General features: G+C 51.4%; 1 protein-coding gene across 1 annotated transcript in view; it reads left to right on the top strand.

Annotated features, from left to right (window-relative positions):
* Positions 1-772: 772 nt before the first annotated feature.
* GSDME (gasdermin E) overlaps positions 773-16635 on the top strand; it is a 42661-nt gene continuing 26798 nt past the window's right edge. Inside the window, exons 1-3 of the mRNA XM_004582556.2 lie at positions 773-863; positions 4847-5076; positions 8808-9000. Coding sequence (XP_004582613.2) covers positions 4866-5076; positions 8808-9000 — 404 coding nt within the window. The 5' untranslated portion in view covers positions 773-863; positions 4847-4865. The remainder of the gene's footprint in view (positions 864-4846; positions 5077-8807; positions 9001-16635) is intronic.

Genomic DNA, 16635 nt, shown 5'->3' on the forward strand with positions numbered 1-16635 from the left:
AGCCCTGTGGAGCTTGCTCAGGCAGGAAGAGGAAGGCCAGATCTCCAAACACTGTCCTCAAAAAGGTAGGGAGTAGCTCTTGACCAGTGGTATGGAGGAAAGAGGTGACTCGTGATATACAAAGTAAAGGCTCAGGGAACAACGTTCTGAGATTAAAGAGACGACTTTCCCCGAATCTCACAAAGCAGGGGCTGATAACTAACTACCTTGCCAGCTCATGCGTGGGTCTCTGGGATGGTCCATAGTGGGCATGGCCTTCTGGGCTGCGTGTTGGCCTCATTTTGTGCAGGGCCTGGATGTGAACTGGGCAGGCTGTGTTTGCGCAGGGTCTGAGCTCCAGAGGCGCTCCGCTGTGGCTGGCATTGAGCTGTTCACAAAGGGCCGCCTGCTTTTTTGGGATTCAGAGTCATGGCTCTGGCTTTACTGGGGTCTGAAACTCCACCTAGGCAGGGGTCAGCTTTCCCTTGAGGTCGCACCAGGAATCAGGATACTCCCAAGCCTGAGCATGAAGCAGTCTTACCCAGTTTGCCCCGGAAACCACAGCGCCAGGCTACACCCCACTACCGGAGGCACCTGCTGCGCAGTCGCGCAGTGTGTGGTCTCGGCGCAGGAGGGGCCTGAGCTCACTTTTGTCCCCAGGCGCCCTAGGACTTGGAGACCGTCCGGCCCCTGGGAGGCTGCCCCGCCTCCGGCCCGCTGCTTCCGGAGGGCGGAGACGGAGCCCAGGTCCGGGCTGGTCCTGCCCGGGTCCTCAATGAGCCTAGGGCTCCTGCCTGGGCCTGGGATCCGATAGCCGGAGTCACTTGTCTGGGGTACCCAGTTCCGATCGCTCGACTGCGGGGGACCTAGCGGCGGCCGAGCAAGTAGGTGGCGCGCTCTCGCCGGGCTACCCCTGCTTTCTGAAGTTCTCTCCGAAAAGGCGGCCTGATTCTGCACCCCAGCGGCCAGAACAGTGGCTGGGCTCCCAGAAGCCGGGCCCCGAGCCCATCCCCGTCCCTCGCCCCTGGCCGGCGCCACTTCGACCTGGGACACTGCTTGTCTGGTGCCTTCTAGCCAGCACCCCTTTGCCACCTTACCTGTCGTTCAGTATCTTCCTTGGGGGCTGGGGGTTGGGGAGTATATATATAAGTGTGAAAAGGACCAGCCAGCCATGAGCACAGGTGAGGCCACCTGTGTGGCCCAACCCTGGTTGGTGTGGACTTGGGGAATGAACCAGCAGATGGAGGAATGCGGTCAATCGCTCTCTCTGCCTTTCAAATACATTTTTAAAAACCTTTAATCAAATCGATATATAAAATTTAAAAACTGTAGGTGGCAGGACAGACACGAATTTGGAAAAGGATTTCTGGTGAGGCCGCCTGAAGTGGTTTAGGGGCATCAAGGGCATGGGAAGACAGCCAACAGGAGGAAAAGCCTTCTCTCTCCCAGCCTTGTAGTTAGGGTGGAAAGATGCAGGAAGACTGTCAGAAAGTCGGATTTTCTGTGGCCAAGTGTGGGCTCAGGTCCATTTCCCGGTGCTGCTGTCATGGTACCGCAGGCTGGGTAGGCTGTGATGAGAAGGGCTGCTTTGGTTGGTGCTGCTGGTCCCAGGTTGAGGAGCTGCCTCTGAGGAAAGCCCTGCTGGCCGCGTCCTGGGGCAGCACCAGGCACCACACCACAAAAATAGGTGTCCCAGAGACCCAGCCTGGTTGGTTCTTTTAGCCCAGCTGCTCTTAGCCACCCTCCAATACATACGTCACGTGAATGAATGAATTCATTCATGAAGTCAGGGTCCTAATTACAGCATGAAGGTCCCATGGACCACCTCCTCTTACTGTGTCGCAATGGGGATTCCTTTCTTACCAGTGTCTCAGAGGGAGGGACAGACTCTGGTCCAGCCATTCGCCAGTTCCTGCATCAGTCTTGTCTGAAAGGAGAGGAAGCTGGAGGGAGGCTAGGACCTCAGTTGGTCAAGAGGTGGGAGAGGAAGCTGGAGGGAGGCTAGGGCCGCAGTTGGTCAAGAGGCGGCACTTGCTGCTCGGGAAGGGAAGGTCTTTGGTCAGAGCTGTGGTTTGGATGATGGTCAGGCATGATTACCAAGGAAACTTCTGGTGTCCTAATTCCATGTGGTCATGGAGCCGTCTTGCCTGAAAGTCACATTCTGTGACATGTCTTGTATTTGGCAATTCCAGGCCCCGATGGTGGTCCTGGGCTGGCTCCTGGGTACCAGGCAACTGAACAACCCCTTAGTGTCTTAGAACCCCAGTGTCTCACCTGTAGAAGTGTGTGAAACCTGTTCATCAGATGACCTGCCAAGACTAAATGTATAAGGCTTGACTCACAGCAGGTGCCCTGTCCATGTCCAGTGTGCTTTGATGTTAGCCTCACTTCCCAGAACTCTTCCAGCACTGTCCTGAAGAATCCTGAATGGAGTGCCAGAAAGAACCGGGTCTGTGGGTGGGTTTTGTGTCGTCTTGGGACACCCCTACCCCATTTTGGAGGGCCTGCTTTATGCCCTGGCTCATCTGCTTCTGCTTCAGCTTCTTGCTGCTGTGCCCAGGAGGCAGTGGGTGATGACCCAAGTATGTGGAATATTTCACTCACAGAGGAGACTCAGGTGGAGTTCAGAGCTCTTCACATAGGCCTACTCCAGCCCCAGCCATTGTAGATATTTCAGGAGTGAACCAGCAGAAGGGAGATAGCCTTTCTCTTTCTCTCTGTCATTCTACCTGTCCAAAAAAAAAAAAAAAAGTCATGTGTCTTCAAAGGCTGTAGTTCAAAGTCTATGTAAGTCCTTGGCTCTGACTCAGCCTTGTCAGGTGGTAGCACAGTGTCTTCTCACGCAGTATTTGCCTTGGAGGGTTTTGTTTCAAAATTTGATTTATTTTGATCAGAGAGAGTGTGTGCTTTTTTCTGCTCAGCAAGGCCTCAGCCCAGAGTCAGTAACTCAGTCGGGATGGATGGATGGATGAATGGCAGGTGAGTCACCTACCTGAGCCATCACCTGCCATCTCAGAGGCGCCTGTTAGCAGGTAGAATCAGAAGCAGAGCTGAGACTTGAACCTGTGCTGCCCAGTGTGGCATGTGGGTGTCCCCCACGTGCATCTTAACCACGGTAACAATGCCTGCCTTGTTTGGTGGCTATTTTTAAGATTCTTTCTTCCTGCAAGCCAGGAGCACAGGCAGTGGTGTGTTCTATTAACCTTGTGTGTCATCACTTACTATTGTTCTGTCCAGGAGACTGGCTTAGCCTAGGATATACATAGCACACTTCCTGCAGGTGACTTCTCATCTTCTTTAAGCTGGGAAGCCAGATAGGCAGGTGCGTCAGTACTGCATGCCAATATAATTCTTTTAAAAAGATTTATTTGGGCCCGGCGGCGTGGCCTAGCAACAAAAGTCCTCGCCTTGAAAGCCCCGGGATCCCATATGGGTGCCGGTTCTAATCCTGGCAGCTCCACTTCCCATCTAGCTCCCTGCTTGTGGCCTGGGAAAGCAGTTGAGGACAGCCCAATGCATTGGGACACTGCACCCGTGTGGGAGACCCGGAAGAGGTTCCAGGTTCCCGGCTTCGGATCGGTGCGCATTGGCCCATTGCGGCTCACTTGGGGAGTGAATCATCGGATGGAAGATCTTCCTCTCTGTCTCTCCTCCTCTGTGTATATCTGGCTGTAATAAAATGAACAAATCTTTTTAAAAAAAGATTTATTTATTCATTTGAAAAGTAGAGTTACATTCTGTAAATGGTCACAACGGCCTGCACTGAGCCAATTTGGAACCAGGAGCTTCTTCCAGATTCGTCACATGGGTGTAGGATCTCAAGGACTTGGACCATCCTCTGCTGCTTTTCCAGGCGTGTTAATGTTAGCAGGGAACTGGATTGGAACTGGAGCAGCCAGGGCACAAGCTGGCGTCCTTACGCATGCTGGTACTAGCAGTTGGATGCTTAGCTGGCTATGCCACTGTGCCAGCCTCCTGCTAATGTAAGTCTTAAGCCTTTGAGAGTCCAAAATCTGGACCAGTGAGGTTTTAGGCCAGGAACCATTTTGAGTAGAATCTTCATCAACTTCCAAGTTAGAACGTTGTATATATTTGAATCCAAATTCTGTTCCCTGGTTCAGTGATATTAAGCATGTCTGTGTGAATTAATGTTGACTTCTATATATTTCCTTTGTTTGGACCTGGACATACTATCTAATTTTTGCTGGGCCCATTACTTTTGGTTTTTAACAATGATGGTGTATTGTTTCCTGTGTCCCATGGAAAGCTGTCATGTATTAACTTTCTAGCTTACATTTGGCTGAGCTCTCAAAGAAAGCAAAGATGGGTTAGTTCAAGGAACCCTGAAGACATACACACATGGGGTCGGAGCCATGGTGTATTGGGCTAATCCTTCACCTGCAGTGATGACATCGTGTATGTGTGCTGCTCCACTTTCCATCCAGCTCCCTGCCAACAGGCCTGAGAAAGCAGTGGAAGATAGCTCAAGTCCTTGTGCCCCTACATGTACTTTGGAGACCTGGAAGAAGCTCCTGGCTTTGCACTGGCTTAGCTCTGGCCATTGCGGCCATTTGGCAAGTGAAGCAGAAGATAGAAGATCTTTCTCGATCTCTCTTCTCTATCTGTAAACCTGGCTTTTTCAATTCTCTGGGCTGGATTCCTGGATGACTTTTGTGAACAAAACTCTTTCCTGTAAGTGCCTGTATTGGACGTGCAGGGTGGGCAGCACTGTATTGTTGCAAACCGTCAAGTTTCAGAGGCTGCTTGTTTTTGAGTATTTCCTAGCCTAAGCCATAAAATGATGACTTCATGTTTGATTTTAGAGTAATGTCCTCTTCCCCGCCTCCCCTCCCCCACCACCTTGCAGGTAATCAGGAGCTCCCAAAATGTTTGCCAAAGCAACGAGGAATTTTCTTAAAGAAGTTGATGCTGGTGGTGACTTGATTGCAGTGTCGAAACTAAATGATGCGGAGGGCCTGCAGCTTCTCAGTCTGGTGACCAAAAGGAAGGGATACTGGTTCTGGCAGAAGCCCAAGTACCAGCCGTTGTCCCTCACCCTGGGAGATGTGCTCTCAGATGCTGACTTCCCAGGTCCAGGTGGGTTTCCTTTCGGGGGTGGGGAGGATGGGGGAGAAGGCCCGGTGATGATTCTCCTCCCACATTTATCTTGCGTTGTCAGGAATGGAGCCAGTGCCTTGAAGGAGTCCTCCTCCGTCCTGGCTCACTGTCTTGAAAACTTATCCTTTCTTAGAATTGGTGGAATTCTGCAGGCTCAACATGCAGTTTTACAAATCACAGCTCGGTTCATGTATGCAAGGAAGTCTTGCCCGTTATAGGCTTTGTGGCCAGGCACATGGTCCTCCCACAGTCTGACTTGGTGTTGAGACCGCTGATGCTGCAGGCCCCCGGACAGGTACAGACAGGTGTAAGAAGCAGCCTCCAGGTCACTCCCAGAGTGGCCACGGACAAGCTCAACTTTTCCTGGGATTAATGGGGTGGGGGTGGGAGAGGAGGCTGGGGCCTGAGGGGTTTGGGCCTTCAGTGGCACAAATGCAGGGAGCACCTGAGTTTCCTTACCTGCTTGTCCAGCTATACAACAGAAAGGATAGTTAGGGGTGGGGGAATTTGAAAGTTGCCAACTGGTAGACATCCAAAGTGGGTGTGGTTTGGGGGTTATGTGAGGCGTTATGTGCTTCAGGCAATACTTTGGCCTGTGACACTGGTATCCCATGTTTCAGTACTTGTTTGAGTCCCAGCCACTCCTCCGACCACCCGACTTCCTGCTAATGCACCGGGGAAGGCAGCAAAGGGTGGCTCATAGCCTTGGTCCTGTGTCATCCTTGTGGGAGACCAGGATAGAGTTCCTGGCCCCTGATTTCAGCCTGGCCCAGACCTGGCTGTTGCAGTCATTTGGGGAGTGAACCAGCAGAGGGAAGATCTCTATCACTCTGCCTTTCAAATGAATAAAATCTTGAAGAAGAAGAAGAAAAAAGTGGATTTGGGCATATTGTTATAGAAGAGTATTTATAAAATACAGGGAGAAGTGAAAAAGCAAATAAAAAATGGGGCTGGTGTTGTGGCGCAGTGGGTTAAGCTGACATCCCACCTGAGCCCAGTCTGAGTCCTGGCTGCTCTACTTCTAATCTAGCTCCCTGCTAATGTGCCTGGGAAAGCAAGGGAAGACGGTCAAGTACTTGGCTCCCTGTTGTCCATGTGTCATCACCCAGAAGGCATTCCTCGTCCTGTCTCCAGACTGGCCAAGTCTGGCCATTTTATCCATTTTGGGGAGTGAACCAACAGATGGAAGATATCTCTCCCCACCCCCTTCTAACTCTACCTTTCAGATAAATAAATAAACATTAAAAAAAGAAGGTAGGAGCTTTAAATATATCTTTTTTAAATCACAGAAACTCCACCATCATTTGTTAATTCTAATTAAAATGTGGATTATAGTCTTTGTATTTAATTTTTTAAAAATTAGGCACATAGTACATCTGAGGGTGCTTTAACAAACTTGATGGAAATGTGAATTAGGATATTTTGTCATGAAAAACTTAAGATTCATGCATAAAGGAAGTCTTCAAAAATTCAGGAAAAATATGTATCATGAAAAACTGTATAGCTTTCAAAAACTTTTTAGCAAAAGAAACATTTCTTAATTTTGTATAGCTTCAATGAAGAAATCTTATGCAATTTTTATGTACACCTTATTTATTTTTGTATTTAACTCGAGCGGAGGTTTCTTCCATAGGTCAAACCTCCACACCCCCTCCTCTTTGGAGGTGAGTCTTGGGTGGCTTTTTCAGAAGAAGCAATGTCTTTCTCGGCTGTCCCTCCATGCTGTGAGGTCCCATCTTGGGGACAGACTTTCCAGCTTTAGATCAGTACAGTGTCCTCAGGACAGTCTGTCTTGACGACAGGATCCACCTGCTGGCTCTTCCGTGAGCATAAGCTGGGCCCCAGCTACAGGCCAGGCGCGGCATCACTCGAGTCATGTGCATCAGCTGCCTCGCGCCTGCCCAGGTCGCTCTCCCTGATGGGCTGCGGATTACACGTGCAAGTCCCAGCTGCTGCAGGACGAGTCAGCCCGAGGTCTCCCGGAAGTTGGCGGTTGGCGGCCGGTGGCAGTAGAGTGAGGACAGGCTCTAAAGCTTCTCATGTTTGCTGTTTGCTGCTCCCCAAAGCATTCCCAGCATTTATGTCCCACACTGTGGGGAGTAGCAAAGACTTTGAATGGGGCATTTTTACAGTTTTCTTATACTGGGGAAAATGAACCTCAGCTTTGCAAATTGTCAAGAGAAGGAAGGCTGAGTGTGGGTCAAGCTTCCTGGGAATCCTCGTGGAGCGTGGGTTTTCCTGATTGCAGTGTAAGGAAATCTGGCTGTGAGGGACCCCGGGTGGGTGGGTGGGAAGAAGCCTTATGGACTCCAGGATGATTTGCATCCCTTGGGAAGGGCGCCCAGCAGCCCTGGTAGGCCTTGGATCCAGGGCTGGAAAAATCAAGTGTGAAATCCCCAGCAGATTGCTACTCGGTTCTTGCTGAGTGTGAAGATTGAGACAGGTTTTATTGTGGAGTTTGATCAGATTAAAAATGAAAAGAGGTTGGGGTTGTGGCATAGCAGCTACGACAGCTCTTCGAACCGTCAACATCAGAGGTAGTTCAGTTCCAGTTCCTGGGTTCCTGGGCAGAGCCTTGACTGTTGCACAACTTTGGATGTTAAAGTAGTGGATGCGATGAGGCTGTCTTGGTCTGTCTTTCAAATAAATTAATAAACTTTTTTTTTTTAGAAAGAGCAGCAAAAGCCTAGAGATGACTTGAGTGGCTGTTCGGATGTGAGATCTGATTGATTTGTATCTTCTGGGTTGGAGAGCAAAGGGCAGCTCTTGAAGGAGCTCTGATGGCAGGCACCTGGTCGGGGTCAGCTGCGATGCCTGTTGAGCTCTAGGTTAGTTGACTGCAGCTGGGGCACGAGGGGGTGGGCTGCTAGCCTTATTTCCGGGGAGCCAGGAAGGGACATAGTCTGCGAGCTGGTGCGCAACGCGGCGTTGTCTGAGGGAGGACGGGACGCCTGCCGACTCCGGTGAGCGGCGCAGGAATTACACCGTGAGGAAACGGATGTCAGGGCGGAGGTCTGTCACAGGGGCATTACGTTCAAGGCTGCTTGGTGGGAAGGGAAGATGTTCAAGGCCAGGCCCAGGGCCCAACCAGCCCGATGCTGAGTCAGGCGGTGCTCTTCTGTCTAGTTCACTTGACAGCTTTTTTGGTTTTCAGGTTTATTTTTATCTGAAAAGCAGAGTTACAGAGAAGTCTTTCATCTCTGGTTCGTCCTCCCAGTGACAGCAACAGCTGGTGGAGCCGACTGGTCTTAAACCAGAAGCCAGGAGCCAGAAGCCAGGAGCTTCTTCCAAGTCTCCCATGTGCGTGCAGGGCTCAAGGACTTGAACTATCCTCCACTGCTCTGTCAAGTCGTTAGCAGAGTGCTGGGGCAGAAGTGGAGCAGCCGGGACTGAACCAGTTCCCGTATGGGATGCTGGGGGCTCAAGTCCGCTATCCTATGACCCCGGCCCCGGAAGGATCTTTTCAAGTGTTCTTATCTTCCCCTGGAAGGTGATAAAGCAGTCCTTTTGTATTGAGTCGTGAAACTGTCCAAATACTTCCTGTGCTCTTTGGAACTGTAGAAAAACAACACCAAAATCACTCCGCGGAGCGCAGGTGTGGCCGCTTTGCTTTGCCTGGCGCACAAAGCCGACCTTCCCGCTTCTCAGACTCGACTCAATGCAGAGCGGCCGAGGCCTCTAAGTCCGCTGCTGTGTCTTCCTCCTTGCAGTGGTGGTGGAGTCGGACTTTGTGAAGTACGAGGGCAAGTATGAGAACCATTTGAGAGGATCCGTGGAGACGGCGCTGGGCAAGATCCAGCTGAATGCTCAGGGTAGAGGTGTCGTGGAGAGACAGTCTTCCTTTGGGACCCTCCGAAAGCAGGAGGCCGACCTGCAGCAGCTCATCAGGAATTCGGTCGACAGGTGAGGCGGGCACGGGCGAGTTCCTTTTCTTGGGACTTGGGCGAGGAGGGGGAGGAGGGAACAGGGAGAGGTGCGAGTTGCTCACGGTGGACCCTGTCGTGTGAGACTTGGTGAGGAACGCGTCCTTTAGCCTGGGAGTTTTGACTGTTCTACGCCTGAGCAGGTTGACCTGGGAAGCAGTACCAAAGGATATTGGTGGGTGGGGAGGCAGCCATGAAAGTGCCTGCCTTCCGTGTTGGAGTCCCTAGGTGTAGTACTTGGCTGCTTGGCTCCAGTTTCCTGTAAGGCAGTAAGTGATGGCTCAGGTGCTACCTGGATTGAGTTCCTTGCTCCTGGCTGCAGCCTGGTGCAGTCCTGGTGGGATGGGCTGCAGTTGTGAACCAATGGATTGAAGTGCACTTGCTCTCTTCAGGTATCTTACGGAAGATTTTTAAAAACGATTTGTTTTTATTGGAAAGGCAGATTTATAGAGATAAGGAAAGAGACACCTTCCATCTGCTGGTTCACTCCCCAAATGGCCACAACAACTGGAGCTGAACCTATCTGAAGCCGGGAGTTTCTTTCTGGGTCTCCTGTATGGGTGCAGGGTCACAAGGCTTTCCCAGGCCACAAGCAGGGAGCTGGGTGGGAAGTAGAGCAGCTAGGATCAGAACTGATTCCCATGTAGAATGCTGGCACTTGCAGGCAGAGAATTTGCCAGGTGAGCTATTGCACTAGTCCCTAAAGATTTTTTTTTTTTTTTAAATAAAAGGCTGTCCCTTCAGGCACACCCGTCCTGTCTGCATGCCCCAAAGTGCTCATGGGGAGCATGTTCTGTGCTACAGGTGTGAGTGTTGATGTTGGAAGTGAGGCCATCCAGAGCCCCGGCCAGATCTTGGCAGTGTTTGCATAAGGAAGCCGAGAAAGCACGTGTTGGGCTTCAGGGAAAGGCTTGTTTTGGAGCTTTGATGTCCTGAAGAGAATCTTGCGGCACGTGTGCCAGGTGTGGTTTTGGGGAGACACCTTTGGCCCCAGCATGGATCCTCATTGTCTTGGCACTCTCTGGTCTCAGTGTTCTGGAAGTCATTTGTATTGAGCACATCCTCTGTGCTGGCATTTCTGCCCAGAGCTGGAGTTGGGGAGATGCAAAGTGCAGAATTGACCTCACCTGCACGGTAGGTTAATGAGCCAGCATGGCGCCCCCTGTAGGGAAGTGGGAGAATGTGCTGGGGCTGAGGGCTGTGACCTGGCCTTGGAATTGACCCTGTGGACAGGGAAGGGATGCAGAGGCATCTAGGCAAGGAAGTATGGGCTGTAGCCATGTCACAGGGCAGGAAGCCCTGGGGTTGGGGGGCATAAAAGTGGGGCACTCAGTTCCACCAGATGGTAAAGGTTTGTTGGAAAGACTTGAACTCTGGCTCAGAGATGGGAGCTGGGCAGGTTTCTCAGCAAGGAAGTGGCCTGATTTGTCATGAGGAAGGGCTGTGAATGGGCAGAAGCAGGGAGTTCCCATTGGTTGGCTCTTTGTTGCTTTAGCTGGAATCCTTGAGAGGTGCCGCCAAGGAGGGAAGCAGGTTTATTTTTGCTGCTGTTGGTTTGTCATCCCTGTTGGGTCAGGTGTCTGAGGCCAGAGAATGACACAGAGCTGGGCTGCAGGGAGGAAAGCTGGGTGTACCTGTACCTTGCACATTCAACTCTGCCTGGGGAATGACTTGACCTTTCTTGCCTTGCCCTACCTCCCAGAGGCCACAGACAGATGTAGGCTGTACCATATAGCAAGCATTCATGAAAGATTGGGGTTCCAGCTGTCCATAAACTTGGGGAGCCAGATCCCATTCATGCAGTAACAAACTGCATTGCCGGAGTCCAGCTCCAGCTGAGTTAGGAACTCAAGAAGGGTGTTTGGATGAGGCGTAAAGAAAATACACGGACCACTAGGATTCCATGATCATCGTGGACAATGCGAGAAAGCTGTCTGCTTTATTTATACAGAACCAGTCAAACTCTGGCTCAGACTTTTTATGTCATGGTCAAGTGGGTGTTTCCAAGGGTAATTCTGCCATTTGTTTCACCTTAAAGCAGGATGTTATCCATCCTGACCCTGTGGTCAGGAAGTTCTCAATAGATGGTGCATATCAATCAGTAACACATTACTACTACAATCCTCATTCTGCAACTTAATCTTGAATCAGTTAAGGGAGGAAATGCATCACAGAAGGAACTAAAGATCAAAGAAAGAGGGAAAGAATAGATTCCCACTACACCTGGGGATGGAACACCCTTGATTAGTATATGGTCAGTGGGGACAGCAATAATAAAAGGCCCTTTTGCTAAAACGGTATCAGCAACATCAACTTCCAAGCTCACATTGGTAGTAAACATTAACTCTGCAGAGGCAGACAGTGCCTAATTTATAGAAGTCTCAGCGGGGTTGTCCGGTGTCCATGCAAAGGGAGGTAGAGCCGCATTCAGGTGGTTGTAGAGACATCTGCTGGGCCCTGCCATACAGCGGGTAATTCCTTGCGGCCCTTCCTGCAATGGAACAATTCTCTACACCTTCCTGTCCTCCACGCCCATTGCATGGACCCCAGCACTGCATGAGGCCAGTGGACAAACTGTTGCCATGATCTGGTTGAAATGATACTGCAGTTTGTGCGGTAACAAACATTCATCTTCACATGTCTTTAAGATTTTATTTATCTTGATTGGAAAGTCAGATATACAGAGAGGAAAAGAGACAAGGGAGATCTTCCATCTGATGGTTCACTCCAAGTGAACCACAACGGCTGGAGCTGAGCCAATCCGAAGCCAGGAGCCAGGAGCTCTTCGGGGTCTCCCATGCGGGTGCAGGGTCCCAAGGCTTTGGGCCGTCCTCGACTGCTTTCCCAGGCCACAGGCAGAGAGCTGGGTGGGAAGCGGGGCTGCTGGGATTAAACTGGCACCCATATGGGATCCTAGGAGTGCAAGGCGAGGACTTTAACCAGTACTCTATCATGCTGGGCCCTTCACATGTCAGTTTTAAAAAGTTTTAAAAGTTTTATTCATTGTTATTGGAAAGGCAGATTTACAGAGAGAAAGGAAGACAGAAAGAGAAAGATCTTCCATCCACTGGTTCACTCCCCAAGTGGCCACAATGGCCAGAGCTGAGCCAATTTGAAGCCTGAGGCCAGGAGCTTCTTCTAGGTCTTCTGCATGGATTCAGGGTCCTAAGGATTTGATCAATTCTCCATTGCTTTCCCAGGCCATAAGAAGGGAGTTGGATGGGAAGTGGAGCAGCTGGGACAAAAACCAGTGCCCGTGTGGGATGTCGGCGCTTGCAGGTTGAGCTTGCCAGTTGAGCTGTTGCACTGGCCCCTTCACATGTCATTTTTATCCCTTTTTCTTGTCCAAGAAAGAAAAGGCAAAGCCAAATGAACTGAGAGAACTCCTTTAGGTTTGGGCAACTTACCTCCTCTTTTCCCACATCCTTACAATCATGAAACGTAAAACATGTGCTTGTTAAATGAGATTATGCCTACAAGCTACTGGGTACAGAATACCACAGAACATACTGTTTTGTTATGGAGGACACCCTCGCCACTGCAGCAGCTGTTAAACCCAGGCATTGGTCAGGGGTAGGGGGGTTGGAAGACCATGACCACGCATGTGACAGCCACCTCCTGTCCCTTGCTAGGACTCTGTGACCTCCTAGTTGTTTCCACCTGGAGTTTGCTTTGGGTGGCACCAAGAAGAGGGGACAGCTGCCCCCCTGCACCTGGCAGTCTTGACTGTCCTGTTCTCTTTTCCAGCTGCTTTTCTCGCTTAGCAAGGTGTTGATTATCTCTGACAGTACTTGACACATGCCTGTGAAACAAATTTGCCTGTGAAATGAAAGTGTCACCTGATATTCTACATTTTCCTGTGAAATCTGGCCACACTTTCTCTTGGGAAAGGGACACAGGCAGGCTGGGGGCCCAGGGCCACTCCTACACTCACTCCTGTCTTCACACTGCACCTGTAGCTGAGCTGTTTGCTGTTATTTCTATTTGCAGAGCTGCCGCTTGGCAATGCTCTGTAATCACACTTCCCGATAGAGGTGTTTCTTTTGTTATTTTTTAACGCTTTGATTCAGGTGTACATGCTGTAGCCAACAGGATCGTTGTAGGAGAGATGTGAATGGAGATAGGAGAGAAGCAAGAGGCAGCTTTTAGGCACAGGTGAGGAAGTGGGGAATGGCGAGGGGCCCCTCAGAGCCCCCACTGTGTGCTCTTTAGTGACATCATTTCGTGTTTGCACAGCCGGCTGCTCGTGTACTTAGGGGAGCTGAGACTCAGGGAGAAAAAAACTTGTTCCCTGACACATGGTTTAATTTGGGTGCTGGAGCTAGGATTCAGCCCAGGGTTTTCTGGCTGCAAAGCTCCCGTTCTTTCCTCTAAGTCATGCTTGACGTGGCTGGCAAGAGAGGAAAGGAGGTGCCCAGGACAGCATGGAGCATAAAGGCAGAGATGTGAATGAGTATACCATGAGGACGTCCGAGGGGGGTGTGATGCAGGATCTCCCATCCCAGGCAGGTGTATCTGCTTCCCTGAAGGTGCCCTGATCTGGGATCCTGGAAAGTCCTTCCAGGAGTTGGATTAGCTGTGTACATGTTGACACGGAGCCGTGAGACCATTCAGTGATGAAGAGGAGGCCAACAGCCTAGCAGCCCTGAAGGCGTCTTTGCCCAGAGTCACCTGATCCTCGTCATGTCACTATGGGACTCAAGAGCTGCGGGATGGTGGAGTGGGGAGAGGTACAGCTCTCCCAGTACCGGATGGACGTGGCTAAGGCCAGGCATCTTGCCGTACATCTTTATCCGCACGGTCCACGTGTTTACGGACTCCCACAGTATCGATAGGCGTTGATAAGCACATAGCCTTGGCATGGTGACTAGGGATGCTTATGTATCAGACGTTCTAGAAGACTTAGCCGCAGTAAACCGTTTTTATCTTCAGCCCCTTAAATACACTGTCATGTGGATACCAAGTCAGAGTGCGAGCGTTCTTGTCGATGGGATTTGTGCACATCTTGAGAAAATGTCTGTTAACAAGCGTGTGCACATGTGCCTGGCAGAGCCAACCCAGGGTAATGAAGCCCCCAGATCCTTGGAGCTGGCCCTTTTGAAGGAGATCTTGATGTTTATCCCAACATTCTGGATGTAATCCATGCTAAGATGCATCATGTTTTTCCCCTTGTTTAATAGAGAATAACAAGTTTATTGAGACCCTCCTGTGACGGACGGTTTTTGTAGGAGACTGGAGCTTTTCTGCCAGGCGATCCTTGTGTGCTGCCTCGGGTACAGTGGCCACACCCCCTGCCCACCTCTGCTGCGGATGGCTTCTGACGAGGATGGGGAACTGGTTAGTTTCTCATCACCGCTGCAGCAGAGTCACAGTGATGCTCATAAGGAGAAAAGGCTCACTTGGCCTGCCGTGGGGTTATTTGCTCTGATTCTGTGCCCCCTCGCTGGCTGAGGGGCTGGCACAGGTGTTGCAGCGTGCTCTTGCTGCTTGCTTGAAAGAACCATGGGTTTATTTTCATTTCACACCTGAGGAGTTTCTGAAATACAGAAACAAAGTGTAGCTGGCCTCGGGTGAGGCTGTAGAGCTCAGCAGGAGAGAGCTGCCCCAGTGGCTCGTGTGTGAGTCAGTGGCTCGGCGTAGGCTCCGTCGGCATGTCCTGGCTTGCTGTGGCTACTCACCTGTAGTGTTCCTCTTAGGAGGCTGAACAGTTATTGCTTTTCCTCTCTCTGTACTTGATTCTTTGTCTGGAAGGTTAAGTACCAGAGACTGACGTGAACAGAGATGGAACGGTCCTGTTGGGGAGGCCTGATCGTGGCTGTAAGGTGTATTGCCAACACTGTGCCAAGATCTCAATTTTTTTTCCAGCAAGGTGAACTCCTAAAGTTGTCAAAGGCTGTGTCCATGTCTGCCTGACTCTGCCTCTACAGCCCTCATTTTTTCCTTCTTAAATTATTGCCTTATTTGAAAGGCAGAATTAGGGAATGGGAAGAGACAGAAACTCTTCCATCTGCTGGTTCAGGGCTGGGATAAGCTAAAGCCAAGAGCCAGAATCTCCGTTTGGACCTGCCAAGTGGGAGTGGTACGCTTCCAGGCACTGGGTTAGTGTCTCCGGCTGTTCCAGGTGCATTTGCTGAGAGCTGGATCAAAAGTGGAGCATCCGGGACTTGAACCCACACTCTTGGATGTGGGATGCCAGCATCTAAGGCAGCAGCTTCCCCTGCTGCACAATGCCAGTCCTGCATATTCCGCTTTTTAGAGGAGGAAAACTCTCCCAGTATCCCCAGCAGCTATTTTCCTTTGATTTCAAGAGCCAGAAATGCCCTTAAGAGTTGAGGAGTGGGGCTCCCAGCTCAATAGTCAAGATGCTGCCTGGAATGTCCACATCCTGTGTGTGTGGGTTCGAGTCCTGGCTCTGCTTCTGAGTGCAGCTTCCTCTGATGTGCTCTGTGGGCTGCAGCAGGTCATGCCACTGCCTCCCCCATGGAAGACACGGGTGGAGACCCAGGCTCCTGTTCTGGGCCAGGAGTGGTGGAAAGATGAAGCCAGATCCCATGGCGCCTGGGCAGACTCCCTGGCATATGGCAGAGCTATGAGGGTGGCACGAGTGGGAAACGCCCAGGGGCCTCTGCCGGAGCTCAGTGCAGTGCCAGTAGCAGCCCCTCCCCCACCCCGCCCTGCTCTGAGATGGTCTGAGCGGGGGTGCTTTCCTGGCACCCACTGCCAAGGAGTGTCCAGATGTTACAGGGGCCCAAAGAGCATACTCTTGACATTGCAAACAAAGAGGGAGCGGCATTTGCATCCCAGCATTTTCTGAGGTGGTGGTGGGGCGTTCGTCTAAAGGAACGCCACCTCCTTGGTCTGGACCCTGTTGGAAGCTCCTTCCCCTGGGGTGTGTGGTGGTTAAGCTTTAGCCTGGCCAGAAGGAAGGTCAGTGCAGGAGGATGAGGGATGTTAGAAGCTAAGGCCTCCTTCCTCTTGATGTCCAGCAGGCGCGCTGGGTTCTGAGCCATGCCCCGCATCCTCCACCAGTGCCTCCTGCTTCCTAGAGCCTTTGGTCCTGTATCCTGCATCCAAGGAGCCCGTGTCTTAATGGCCCCCAGGTGGGGCAGCCACTCCCTTGCTGATGATGCCTCACTGTGGGAGGCATTCTGGAAGTTGTGGCTGTGGCTCCGACTGGCTGGGAAGCAGATCTTGATGCAGCTACCCTGCCAGAGTGGAGGGAAAGAAATCCGTGTTTAATGGAACGCCTGCCACGTGCTGGAGTGTGCGGGCTGTTGCACATTAAGCCTCATGGACCTCATCCTTGCGGCATGTTCTCAAACAGCTTAGCAAGATCAAGGCTCGTGGGCCAGAGTCGTGAATTCCACTCGCAGGCAGAGACTCCAGGGGAGGGCACACAGACCTGCCAGGTGCAGAAAGACTGGCAGGCTAGGGGCACGGAGTCCATGCAGGGCCATGGAGGAGGATCCTCCCCTCTTCCTGACCTCGTGTCCTCCACTGGCCTCCGGATATGCTCCCACCCTTTGCAGCTGGTCACCGTCTGCCCTGTCTCCGGGGCCTGCCTGTCCTTGTTTCCTGTCGCTGTCCCTGAGTGCTGGTGGAGGCTGTGCTGAGT

The sequence above is a fragment of the Ochotona princeps genome, chromosome 20 (assembly GCF_030435755.1).
Source record: "Ochotona princeps isolate mOchPri1 chromosome 20, mOchPri1.hap1, whole genome shotgun sequence".
Lineage (NCBI taxonomy): Eukaryota > Metazoa > Chordata > Mammalia > Lagomorpha > Ochotonidae > Ochotona > Ochotona princeps.